The sequence below is a fragment of the Phocoena phocoena genome, chromosome X (genome assembly GCF_963924675.1).
Source record: "Phocoena phocoena chromosome X, mPhoPho1.1, whole genome shotgun sequence".
Lineage (NCBI taxonomy): Eukaryota > Metazoa > Chordata > Mammalia > Artiodactyla > Phocoenidae > Phocoena > Phocoena phocoena.
In genome coordinates, this window is record NC_089240.1 from 90,014,560 (window position 1) to 90,028,356 (window position 13,797).

General features: G+C 37.1%; 1 protein-coding gene across 2 annotated transcripts in view; it reads left to right on the forward strand.

Moving 5' to 3' along the window:
- Nucleotides 1–2,581: 2,581 nt before the first annotated feature.
- The window catches only part of RADX (RPA1 related single stranded DNA binding protein, X-linked), a 62,776-nt gene continuing 51,560 nt past the window's right edge, over nt 2,582–13,797 (forward strand). For both annotated transcript variants that reach the window (XM_065901087.1, XM_065901088.1), the window contains exons 1-3: nt 2,582–3,224; nt 10,963–11,105; nt 12,258–12,450. In XM_065901087.1, the coding sequence (XP_065757159.1) occupies nt 2,582–3,224; nt 10,963–11,105; nt 12,258–12,450 (979 nt within the window). The remainder of the gene's footprint in view (nt 3,225–10,962; nt 11,106–12,257; nt 12,451–13,797) is intronic.

A 13,797-nucleotide genomic window follows, 5' to 3' on the forward strand; every position in this document is an offset into this window, starting at 1 on the left:
GATTTGAAAGATTTAAAACCAGTTCTTCTTGGATAAACAATAGAGATGGCTGATATTTAATGGCTCCTGCAGTAAATCCAATAAAACCCCATAATTTCATTTATTCATTCAACAATTACTATTGAGCACATGTTATCTGCTGGAATACTGATTTTTGCACTGGAGATGCAGCAGCGAACATAACAAAGTACCTACACTCGGGGAGCTTACTTATTTTGTGTTTTGTAAGTTTGGATTTTTGTTTATTATATTTGTTTACAGAGAGGCACACATATATATTCCCTTTGGTGGAGAGGTAGTGGGAATTACATGTTTCATTTATTTAAAATATTTGAATGCCTTTTACTTATAGCAATAGTGAAAGAACTATAGGAAACAATAAAGAAAAAATCAATTTCTACTCTCAAAAGGCTTATAGTCTAGCTAAACTAGTGGCTCCTAACAAGGGGTGATTTTGCCCCCCAGGGGACATTTGTCATGTCTAGAGATATTTTTGGTTGTTACAACTGGGAGGGAAGAGTAGTGCTACAGGTATCTAGGGGGTAGCGGCCAGGAATGTTTCTAAACATCCTCCAGTGCACAAGACATTCTCACAACAAATAATTTTCTGACCCTAAATGTCAACAGTGTCCAGGTTGAGAAACCCTAAGTTAGGGAGATGAGCTACATACATTAGAAGTTTTGTTTTTAATTGCAAGGTATTAGATGATAAATGTTAAATGAGTGATACAAGGTGATACAGATAAGAGAAAGATCATTCTAGAATAAATTGATTATGGGAGGCTTCATGAAGGAAGTGGGGCTCAAGCTGAAGCGTTAGGTCACTCTTCTGCTCAAAACAGAGGAAAGCCTAAAAGGCCCTTCTACCTCTCTGACTTTATCTCCTACCACTCTTCCTCTCACCTCTCCGTTCCAGTCAACTGGCTTTTTGCATTTCCTTTAAAATATCAAGCATGCTTCTGTCTCACGGAACATATTCTTGCCGTTCCCTCTGATTTAAGTGTCCTTTCCCAAGAAGTCCACACACTCCCTCACTTCCGGCAGAACTCTGCTCTATTCAATCTCTTAATAGAGAACCCTTCCCTAATCATATTGTATATAAAATATTAACTCCTGCCCCCTCCCCTCCCTTTCCCCTTAACATGTTTTTTGGTTTCCAGAGCAAGAGCGTACCAGGCCTAGAGCAGACACTCAAGAAATATATGTAGAATTAGTGAATTAGTTAAATATTAATAATGGCAGTGAGAAGAAGCTTGAGTAAAGGAGCCTGACTACTGTTATCCATAATGGCCTAGAACAGTGCCTGCCTCATGGTAGGGACTTCATAAATAGTGAATAATGAATGATGAAATAGACAGCCAAGGGAGATTAATATAATCAAAACACGACTGTTTCTTTCTTTGAAAAGTATTCTTAGGACAATTACTATGTTCTGTGTATACTGGCACATCTGGGTACATGGAATAAATGTTTTATTTTTAATTCTGACTATTCTTATCAGCTTTTTCACATTACATTCATTCCGTATACAATCCTTGTAGTTTAGAAATGCAGCTTCTGAAATTCTATATCCTACCTGTATGTTAAGCCAGGTATTGTATAAAACATAAGTATATATATATATTTTTTGTGTGTGTGTGTGGTATTTGGGCCTCTCCCTGTTGTGGCCTCTCTCATTGCGGAGCACAGGCTCCAGACGAGCAGGCTCAGCGGCCATGGCTCACGGGCCCAGCCGCTCCGCGGCATGTGGGATCTTCCCGTACCGGGGCACGAACCCGTGTCACCCTGCATCGGCAGGTGGACTCTCAACCACTGCACCACCAGGGAAGCCCCATAAGTATATTTTAAGAAGTGTAATCTAAAGGCAGCTCTCCACCAAGCCAGTTCTATAATTTTATGGCTTCATTGGCACTTAATCACGAATTCACCCACCCTGCACTCAGTGAGCCACTACAATTACGCGAATGCTAATAACAATAACAACTAATGTTGATGGAGGACTTTTTGTGCTAGGAACTGTCCAGAAGGCTGTGCATACATTATCTAGCTTTGTTCATACTACAGGAGACCCATATTATCACATTCACGTATATCAAACTCTAATTTACTTTCTGTGGCTGGCCCAAGGCCAAAAGCCCGGAACTCCTAAACTATGGCTACTTGCCTCCCGCTTCCAGCCACATTCTCTTTTCTTGCCTCTCTGCACCCTCCTTTCCAGAAGAGCCACGAGGGCTCCTCCCCCTCCCTCTTGCTACTTTGTTTTGGAAACCATGGCGACCAACGCTTTTCCCGCTTCTATCCTGGCAAATGGGCGGGCACTAGGTTAGACGACCCAGTACGTATCCCCGGAAGTGACTGACTAGTAACAGTGCGGGGAGACAGAAACGTGCTGAGCGAGGGGCGGAGCCGGAGAGCTGATGCACGCCCTCCTATAGGCTTCGTAGCTCCTCGACTGGGCGGAGCTTTACCAGTCAGCCCGGGCAGAGTAGCGACCATTGCGCAAGCGCGCGCTCTCATTCTCTCAGCCTCTGACGGGGAAAGTTAGGTTTTGGGAGCGGAGAGGGTACGCGGTCACCCCGCCATGTCTGGTGAGCTAGGTCAGCTGCAGGAAGGCCCGTCACATTCTGGGCTCTATCTGCCGAACCCTGAGGGAAATGAGGCTGAGGTCCAGAGAAGTGTGAACCAAAGGGTCGGTACCCCAAGGCGCAGGTCCTGGATCCAAAACGTTCTTGAGCAAATAACGGACTCACCTCGCCGGTGTAGCACCCCGTTGGAGGTGGTGCCTGTCGCTGTTTTGGCCGTCCAGAGGTACCTGTTAGAGGGTGAGCCACGCGACATGGAACCTAAACCTCCGCTTTATTGCTATGATGTGACGATCTCGGACGGGGTGTTCCGTGAGAAGTGCTACCTGGACCCCAGCCTGAATTTTCTCGTATATAAAAATATTCTCAAAGTTGGCATAGAAGTGAAAATTTCCAGAGTCTCGTGTATTTACAATGAGAAAAGATTAGGCCAGGGGATCCTGTGCATAGATAACGTCCACTGTGGGGAGCCCCTGGACTCTATTTCTTTAGAAATTCCCTTCAGAAATAGAGCGCACCGGGAAATCCCGGAGAGGCCGTTAAGAGGCGGAAAGAGCCATTACCTGGCCCTGTGGAATAACGAAGATCCATATGGAGATATCTGGTTAAGCAACAAGCAACCTGAAGAGCACAATTTTAACAGTAAGTAATTGGAGGGAACGACGGAGGGGTTAAGGTTTTCGGGAGCTTGCTTTAATGGGAAAGGAAACGAAGGTGCTTTGGTATTGTTAATTATAAGCCGGGAGTGGTAAGAGACAAGCTTTGATGGGTGACGGGGTTCCATCTCGCGTCTTGCTTTGATTGTAAAAGTGGTCATTCAGGAAATGTCCGAATACATCTTAAATTTAATCTGACGAACGTAGTGATGTTGCAGTCAGTATTCCTCATGTGTTCGTTAGACGTTTGACTACAGTGGAATTCATCCTAGTTTTAGTCCCATTCCAGTCGTGGAAGTAGTACCTTCTGTGTTGGTTGGAAAGTGTATAGATTTGAATTCGGCATAAGCATTGTAAATATTTGTGGTTTTGCCTGTTTTAACTTTCGTTCAAAAAAGGATGTTCCGTGATTTATTCCTTAATAATTCACATTTAATGAAACTCCATTTTCTATACCTTTGAGTGTGGCAGTTATGTAAATGTTGTTTTTTGAATGTGTGATTTTGTGGGAAAGCTTGGAATTCTCATTTTTATGTTTCTTATTACTCACCACGAACAATACTAACCTGAGAAGTTCAGTTCTTCTGTTTCAGAAGTAGGAAGTTAACCTGATAATGCTAGCTCGTCCGTCATCAGCAAATGCTCTAAAATATATTTTTATCTGTAAGAGATGGAATAAGGGGAATGATAGTACTACAGTGAGAGGCCCGCGTACCGCAAAAAAAAAAAAAAAAAAAAAAGAGTGTAAGACCCAAGTACAGTAAAGTGTTGATGACAAAATATAGAAGTGGGTATATTGGTGTTCTTCTCAGGTTTGCTGTATGTTTGAAATTTTTAATAATAAAATGGGTGGAGTAAGAGACCCTTTTTGCCTTCTCGTATACCTTCAACTTTCCTCTTAAAATGGGGAAAAATGAATTATATTACATTGCATGATTTGTTATTTCCACTTCTCTCAAACATCTTTAACGTACATCTTTTTATACACTTTTCCATAGTATGGATGTACCATGATTTATATAACCATGCCCACATTAATGGGTAATTTATAATTTTAGGCAGTTATTGGTTTTTCAGTTTTAAATCCAGTGCTGAGCATCATTAGGATATACCTGTATTTGTTCACTATGTGCAACTATTTCTGTTGAATGGTTGGCTTCCTAGAACTGAAATTGCTGGGTTAAAGACTATTTGACTTTTTTAATTAAGTGGATATTGACAAAGCAGCTTCTTAAAAGGTTGTGCTAATTTACATTACCACTAACATATATACAACAGTGCCCAATTCCCTGTACTATTATTTTTAATTATATGTTTTGACTTTTTCTGATTAATTTGTAGGATTTCTTTGCTAATGGGTATTAAGTTTTGACTGCCGTACTTTGCAAATTATTTTCTCCCACTCCGTTCCTCTTAGTTTTGTGGTTTGTGGTGAGATTTTGTGCTTTTAAAACTTTTCTATTAGGTGTAGTGTGTACACAGTAAAATAGAAGAGTCTTAAAAACACAGCTATCGGGCTTCCCTGGTGGCGCAGTGGTTGAGAGTCTGCCTGCCGATGCAGGGGACACGGGTTCGTGCCCCGGTTCGGGAAGATCCTACATGCCGCGGAGCGGCTGGGCCCGTGAGTCATGGCCGCTGAGCCTGCGTGTCCGGAGCCTGTGCTCCGCAATGGGAGAGGCCACAACAGTGAGAGGCCCGCATACCGCAAAAAAAAAAAAAATATATACAGCTATCTATATATATATATATATATCTGTGTAACCACCCTCCTAGATCAAGATATAGAGCATTTCAAGAACCCCAAAAGGCTCCCTCTCCTCGTTCAATACCCTATTCTAAAGATACCAATACGATCTCAGAGGCAGCGGTTTAAAAGGGAAGTTAGGGGAATTCCCTGGCGGTCCGAGTTAGGACTCCGCGCTTCCAGTGCTGGCGGCCAGGGTTCGATCCTTAGTGGGGGAACTAAGATCCCGCAAGCCGAGGGCGCGGCCAAAAAAGTAAAATAAAGTAAAAAGGAAGTTAGACTGTGCCACTCTCCTGCCTAAATCATTACAGTAGCTCCGCACTGCAAGAAAATCTAGACCTCTTACCCAGGTCCACGTGGTGCTACGGCGGTTGGCAAACTGTCTGTAAAAAGCCGGATAGTAAATCTTTTTGTCTTTGCGAGACCTATGGTCTCTGCTGTAGCTATTAAACTTTGCCATTGTTTATGGAAAGCAGCCACAGAAAATATGTAATTACATGGGTTTGGTTGTGTTAAAACTAGAACTTTATTAACAAAACCGGGCAGCAGCCTGGATTTGGCCTGAGGGCCACAGTTTGCGGAGACCTGACCTGCAAGGTGCCCTTACGCGCCTCTCTAACCACTCTCCTCCGCCATTTTGTTTCAGGCACGCCAGCCGCCTTTTAAATCTTTAAACCTCCAAGCTCTGTCCTGCCCTCAGGTACTTTGCTCCTGCTTTTTCCTCTTTCTGGAAAGTTCCTTCCCATCCTCAGGTTTCAACTCAGATATATAAAATATATTAGAAAAGGGCTCTCTAAAATATGCATTCCTTCCGCATTTATTGTTACTACATCACCGTGCAAATGCCTTTCATAGAAGTGGTAACACACTGAAATTATTTTCTTTTCTTTCTTCTCCCACTAGTTTGTAAGATCCAGGAGGGCAAGCACTCTTTTTTTTTTTTTTTCTCACTGCTGTGGGCTGTTTCTCCTATACCCAGAACAATGTCTGGAACATAGTAGGCATCCAATACAGGTTCATTGAATAAAGGAATGAATGAAATAAATTACATTCCTGGATTTTCTAATGTTGAACCACTTTTGTTTCTATTTGGTCGTGCTTGTTATTGTTATATCTGTATATTCAAGTGAATTTGGTCCATAAGTTTTGTTATTTTTTAGGAGAGTACTATTTCAGTTCGATTTTGATATCAGGTTAATTAATATTAGCCTAGTAGGATGAGTTACCTGTTTTTCTGTACTTAGCAGAAATCATGTGTTCATTGAAAGTTTGGTAGATTTTACCCCTAAAACGATTTGAACCTGGCACCTTGGGCCAGGATTGGGAATTGGGAGAATGATTCCTTTTCAGTTTTTTGAAAAAGTGGTAAAACCAATAATGCTTTTAGTGCGTTAAAAGCATTAAAAAAGCATTCCCTGGTGGGCTTCCCCACCAGGGAAGCCCAGTAGTCTACATTTTTAAATCTCTGTCTTGTCAGTTGCATCCCCTGATGCATTCCTAATGTTTGTGTCTTCACCCTTTTTTATGGTCAGCCTTGCCAGAGGTTTGTCTACTTTCTTGGTATTCAAAACTAACAAAAGACTTTTAGGGCTTCCCTGGTGGCACAGTGGTTGGGAGTCCGCCTGCCGATGCAGGGGACACAGGTTCGTGCCCCGGTCCGCGAAGATCCCACATGCCGCGGAGCGGCTGGGCCCGTGAGCCATGGCCGCTAAAGCCTGCGCGTCCGGAGCCTGTGCTCTGTAACAGGAGAGGCCACAACAGTGAGAGGCCCGCGTACCGCAAGTCTATATTGGGGAGATGTTTCTACTTTATTTTTGCTGTCCTCTTTAATTCTTTTTACTTCCTTTGTTCTTTTTTTGGCGGGGGAGGGAGGGGTTCTACCTTCTTGAGTCCAATGCTTGGTTCATTTATTTCCTTGTTTATTTCTTCCAAAAGGTTTAACAGTTCTGAAATTTCCCATGAGTACTGCTTTGGCTGTATCCCCCAGGCTTTGAAGTATAGAAATTTCATTATTACTCCTTACTCATATTTTCTGATTTAAAATTTGAGTTCCTCTTTACCCCCAAAAGGTTAGAAAAAGCTTACTTATTAGACATGAAGTTACTTATTATATGAAGTTTTTAAATTAAAGTATTCCATATCCTTATTTTAAAATCTATTTTATTTGCCCATTCTTTTGAGAGGAATATTGGCTTCTCTTTATGTTGGTGGTTTTGTTCATTTCTCAACATCTAAGTTTTCGATTTAGATGTTGCTGTAATGTGTAAAGTTTCATAGCTTGTTAATATCTTGGTCGATTTTACTCTATCAATATAGAATGTATCTCTTAGTCCCCCCTTTTTTTGGCCGCACAGCACCGCATGGGGCATCTTAGTTCCCCCACCAGGAATGGAACTCGTGCCCCTTGCTGTGGAAGCACAGAGTTTTAACCACTGGACCACCAGGGAAGTCCCTCTTAGTCCCTTTTTGCCTCAAATTATATTTTGTATATTTTGATAGTACTGTTTACCACTTCCACTGTCTTTTAGTTAGCATTTAGGGCAGTGATTTTCAAACATGAGTGGGCATCCATATCACCTCAAAAGTGTTTTAAAATTCAGATTGCTGCACCCCATCACCAGTTTCTGATTCAGTACATCTGCCCTAGAGTTTACATTTCTTTTTTTTTTTTTTTGCGGTACGCGGGCGGGCCTCTGCCCCACCAGGGAAGCCCTAGAGTTTACATTTCTAACACATTGATGCTGCTGGTGCAAAGGCCACACTTTGATAACCACTAGCCTAGTGTATGTATCTTTGTTCATCACTTTATTTCCATTTTGTTTTAGGTTTCTTTCTACAGCCAAGATTTTGGTTTTTGACCCAAACCAATTCTTTTTCTTTCAAGAGATGAATTTAATCCAATTAAATTTAATGTAATTAATGATTATACCTGTTCTTGCAGTCCTACTTTGGTTAGTATATGCCATGCTTTATTTTTTTTTACTATTTTTTTTGCTTTCACAGGATTAAAATTTTTTTTCTTCTAGTGCTTTAGATGTAATATATTTTTATTCTCTTTAATGTTTTAACAAAATCATTTGAACTTACATTTTATGTCAATCTCCAGAATTATTTAGAATTTATAATATTCTCCTCCTGAACAAGACAAGAGGTTTAGGTCTCTACTTGATCATGATGTAATTTGGCATACTGCTACATTGGATTTGCAGGTATTTGATTTAGGATTTTTGCCATCATAAATGTTTTGGGTTTATAGTTTTCTCTTTTGTACTATTTCTGTCATAATTTTTCAGGATTTATCTAAGTTTATAAAATGAATTGGTATAATTTCTATATTTTATTGTGCTTTAGAACAACTTATAGTTAAGAGAAAGAGCTATTCTTTGAAAATTATTAAAATGATAATTGTTAAAAATCATATAAACCTGGTGCAATTTTGGGAGGTCATTATTTGTGAACTTTTTCATTTTCTTGCATGGTTATTGACCTGTTCCAGTGTTCTTCTGTTCCTTAGGGCAACAATATTGGTAATTCATATTTTTCTAGAAGGTTATCTATTTCACTGATATTTTCACATTTAGTGATATATAATTATATATAGTAATCTTTAAGATGATTTTCTCTATGTTTATAGTTGATCACATTCCAAACATTTTTTTTGTTTGCTTTCTTCACGGTTGCACTTATTAAAGTTTTACCTTTTTATTAATTTTTCCAGGGAATTGGATTTGCCAGTTATACTGTTTTCTAATTCATTAGTTTCAGTTTTTAATCTTTATATTCCTTTCTATATTCCTTAGATTTATTCTTTTGCAGTGGTTTTCACTGTACGGTCCAAGGACCCCTAGGTGTTTCCCCAAGATCTTTTCAGGGGATTTGCAATGTTAAAAGTATTTTCATAATAATATTAAGGCTTTATTTATCTTTTTTTACTCTAATTCTCTCAGAAGTATAGAGTGGAGTTTTCCAGAGGGTACATGTCATGTGACATTGAAACAGACTGAATAAATGCCAAAGAAAATATGATTTATCCAGTTGTCTTCTACTAAGATAGACACTGAAGAGATTTGCAAAAATGTAAAACAATGCCACTCTTTCCACTACATTTTTGGTTTTGGAAAATATAGTCATTTTTCAAAAATATACCTTTTTATTATACATTAACAGGTTTATTATTGTTGTGTTAAAGGAATTAATGAATATTTTAATTTCTTAGTTTTACTTTATAGTATGGTAAATATGATAAATATTACCCACATAAACAAAAGCTTTTTGAGGTCTTCAGTAATTTTTAAGACTGTAAAGGGGTCCTGGGACCACAAAGTTTGAGAAACACTATTGTATTGCTTACTAACTTTTTATATTGAATATGTAGTTTATTATTATTTTCATTCTTTCTTTTGATAATGAACCCACTTATTTCTATGAATTTACACAGATTCCTCATTGTCTATGTATAACCTGTAATTTTTTTTAGATTTCAGAGATATGTATATTCTATGAAGTTAATGAGTTTTTTTGTTTGTTTGTTTGTTTGTTTTTGTTTTTACCCAATCTGGGAAAATGTTAACCAAGCACGTGTCTGATCATGGCTAACTGTCTGGACTCAATTGTAGCAGAAACAGTGGCTCTTACAACTGTGGTTTTATAAAACCATGTAGCTCTTGAATTTATTCCGGCTGGTAAAGGTGGTGTATGTGCCTGCATTGATGAAGAGTGTTCCACATACCTTCTAGATAATTCAGAGGTGATCTACAATTTGTTTGACCATATTTAAAAGGAAATCACTTAATTACGTCACATCAAATATTAGGATCTGTGATCCTGGGCTAGTAATGTATTGGGAGAATCTGGAGGGAAATTTACACAAGATACCCTAATACTGAAAATAGTGTAGGGGGGGCAGTGTTAATGGTACAATTGTAGTTATAAAAGGCCATTTAAACTTTTATTGAAAAGAAATTACAAGAATGGTTTTCATGCCAAAGTTGAGTAGATGATACATTATATAAATAAAAATGGAAATGGAGGATGCCTTAAATAAATAAATATTGGAAAAAATACAAATACACATTTTAAAAGTTGGGACTGTGGGCTATGAGAGAGCAAAATGTGGAGAAAATTGCAGATGGAACCCCTCTTAACCAAGGAAGAATAAAATTAGAAATACAAGTTAATCTTTTAAACATGGTAGATAGCTTTTAAGCAGTTTTGGCACTTGCTATCAGGCTTGGAGATTAAAACATTTCAAAGTAAATTATATGGTGTATGAGAAGGTAATATGTGCTATGTAGAAAAATAAAATGGGATGGAAGATAAGTAAGGGGATCAGTTTTCTATAGGGTGGTTATGGCTAACATCACTGAGAAAGTGACCTTTGAGCAAAACTTGAAGGAGAAGAGAAAGTCACTCGGGTATCTAAGAGGAAATCACTTGGGTATCTAAGAGGAAGACATTCCAGACCCAGGGAACAGCAAGTGCAAAGGCCCTGTTACAGGACCATGTCTGGAATGTTTGGGAAAGTTCGAACTTATACATATGAGACTAAGGTGAGGGCAGTAAAGAAATATATCATGAAACAATTCTATAAGTTAAATATATAAGTGCCATGAAAAATATTCCATGGCATTGAGTTTTTTCTTAAGGGAGGTAAGTTTCGATCCAAGTCTTCCAGGAAGTAATTACACAGTTTGATGAGGTAGAGGGCATTGCAGATGGAACATTCCGTCTAGATGTGTTAGTTAACATAGGTGTTTACCTATATTCTAGTCACATAGTAAGTCATATATATTTTTTAGCTATTATTATTAGGGGTAATATTTATTACTAAGTTTTATATGTGAGAAGTATACAGACTGGTTTAGCTGGTGAGAAGGAGTTGCTTTGGGTATGATCTGGCTACCATTTTTAACCAATAAAATAGAATTTTGAAATTACCATGACATATTTAGTAGGATTTTTTTTCTTTTTTGTATTCTAGATATCAGAATAATTTCCCTTTCTCACCTTGAAATGACCTGGTCTAACATAAGGAATTTTCCTGCATTGCTTGTGAGAATCTTGCATAAATCAAAACTGCGATACTATGGAAAACCCAATAAAAAGATGATTGAGCCATACCAGGTATAAGTAGTGATAAGATATTATATGTTAATTTAGCACTCATAAATTATAACTTACAGGCCTGACTCTTTATTAGGATAATTTATGTTTAAATAACATATTTTAAAGTTCAACTTAATAATTTAAAAATGAACAAATATATATTTCAAGGTATTTTTCTATGTAGTTTCTTATAGAAAAAGAAGTTCTTTCTGTATTAGTGCCCTTTAATTCCCTTGATCCAGCTGGTCTCCTTCACACCTTTTTCTGTATCTTCAACTTCTTCTTTACTGTGCTTTCTACACCAGGATATAAATATAGTCTAGTCTTCCATTTTAAAAAAGGGAAAAAATCTCCTTTGTCATCAGGACTCCTGTATTCCCTCTGTCCTTCTCTTCAGGCAAGCTCCTTGAAGAAGTAGTCTACACTATATGTTTTCACTTTCTTGCCTCCCTTTTACTTCTCAACACAATTAGTTTGACTTTTTGCTTCAGCTAGTAACTCACCAGAGACCTTCTAATTGTCCAATCTATCTGACACTTTTCTGTTATCTTGACACTCTATGCCATATGGTGCTGATTTCTGTCCTGTGTTTTTTTTTAAACTTAACATTTTACTGTATTTCTGCATGTTATCAAGAATTATTTTAGGTGCTTTATTAAGCTTTTATAGTAAAAGTTATACATATTTACAGGGAATTTGGAAAATGTATAAAGATATATAAAGCTGATAAATAATATCAAGCCAAATCTTACCACTCAGAGAGAACCACTGTTAATATTAAAGTGTATTTTATTCCCCTTTTTTATATGTGTATATCATATATATACACATATCTGTGGTATCATATGTATGTCATAGATAGCACATCTATGCATATATGTATGCCTATCATATATTACATATAACTATGGCATATATCATAGTAAGTTATCTTACAAAATGGGAATCATATTGTATATAAAAGTTTGTATCATTTAACATTTTCTCAAGTATTTTCTCATATTACTAAAAATTCTTCATTTATAACTTTTCATCATTACAGAGTCTCTCATATCATAAATTATTCAGTGATTCTTCTATAGTTTTGCTTCCTCATTCTTAAAATAAAATTTGAACACCCTGTAGATTAAAGTAACAAATATGCATGTGCTTTTACTCTTTTTTAACTAGACCTTTTTGGAAGTTGCTGACAGTTCAGGCACCGTGTCAGTGATTATGTGGAATGCCCTGTGTCCTGAGTGGTATAAAAGTTTGCATGTTGGTTTAGTTCTTCTGCTTCAAGATTATTCTATTAAAAAGAGTCACCCCTTCAGGATGCAGCCTCTCCCTGTGGATCCACAGATCAAACTAATTTCTACAATGGGTTAAGTATTCAATGAATTTGTTATTTTATCGCTATTTTGTTTGTATAAATTTGCAAAGTACCATATCAGTCAAAAGCCCTTAAAAATTACTGAAGCTGTTAGAACCTGACAGACTTTAAATTCTTTTGTCCATAAAAATTTTTGAGCAATCACTTAATAAATACGTTTATTTATTATTGCATTTTTAAGAAAAATCATCTGAGATATATATTGTTGATTAATGAATGAGTGCCGCTTGGGATGTACTTATTTTCTTTCATTTTTTGTATTAAAATATTAAATTAATGACTTGAATATAATTTTTTGTACTACGAGGTGCTATTTGAAAAGGCTTTTGTCAAAATTTTATTTTGGAATAATTTCAAACTTACATAAAAGTTGAAAGGATAGTATGAAGAACTCCCATATACCTTTCACACAGATTCAACAATTGGTAACATTTACCTTTGCTTTGTCATTCCTCCACTACATATATATACACACATACACACACACATATGTATTTATCACCTCTGAACCGTTTGACAGTAAGCGGCAGCCATCATACATACCCCTTTACCTCTAAACACTTCAGTAATATTTCACTCTATATTTCCTAAGAACGAGAACATTCTATTACATAATCACAGTATAGTTATCAAAATCAGGAAATTTAAAATTGATATAATACTATTATCTAACCTATGGTCAATATTCAAATGTTGCCAGTTGCTACAATCTTGAAAGGGCTCTTCCTGATTAGTATTGAAATCACAGTATTGACATCTTGGCATCATCCTAAATATTTTGGGAGCATTAGAATTAATATAGTAAGTGATTGCTTTAAGATGTGGATGTGGGTTTTTTTGCATTTCCCTTTTTCAAAATTGTAGGACACATCATTCAACAATTTTAAGCATTGTTTTTGGCTTGTCATAGTTTTATACTGGACCTTTATTTCTGTGTATTCTGAACTCCCTAGCTGACCCATTAAGCTTAATTATGTAAAGAATGTTCAAATAATGAAGCCTTTGTTCACTGTTTACTGAAATATATGTTTAGGAAAATCTCATATGATTCTCTATTAAAATCTTAAGCATTTGGTAGACATCAATCTTGCTGGATGAACAGGTCATTACTTAGATAGTTTGGTACAACCAGTCCATAATCTCATTACTCTTTATTACAGGAGAAATTAAACTCATATTGCTATTGAGACTTAATTAAGAAAATGTAGTAAAATTTGGCGAGAGGAAGCTAATTTAAAATGTGTATTATTGTGTCTGCCAATTTATAAATTCTTTCCCACAACCAAGCATCTCCAGGTGACAAAATTGCTTTAGTAAAAATTGAGACATTCTTTGTCA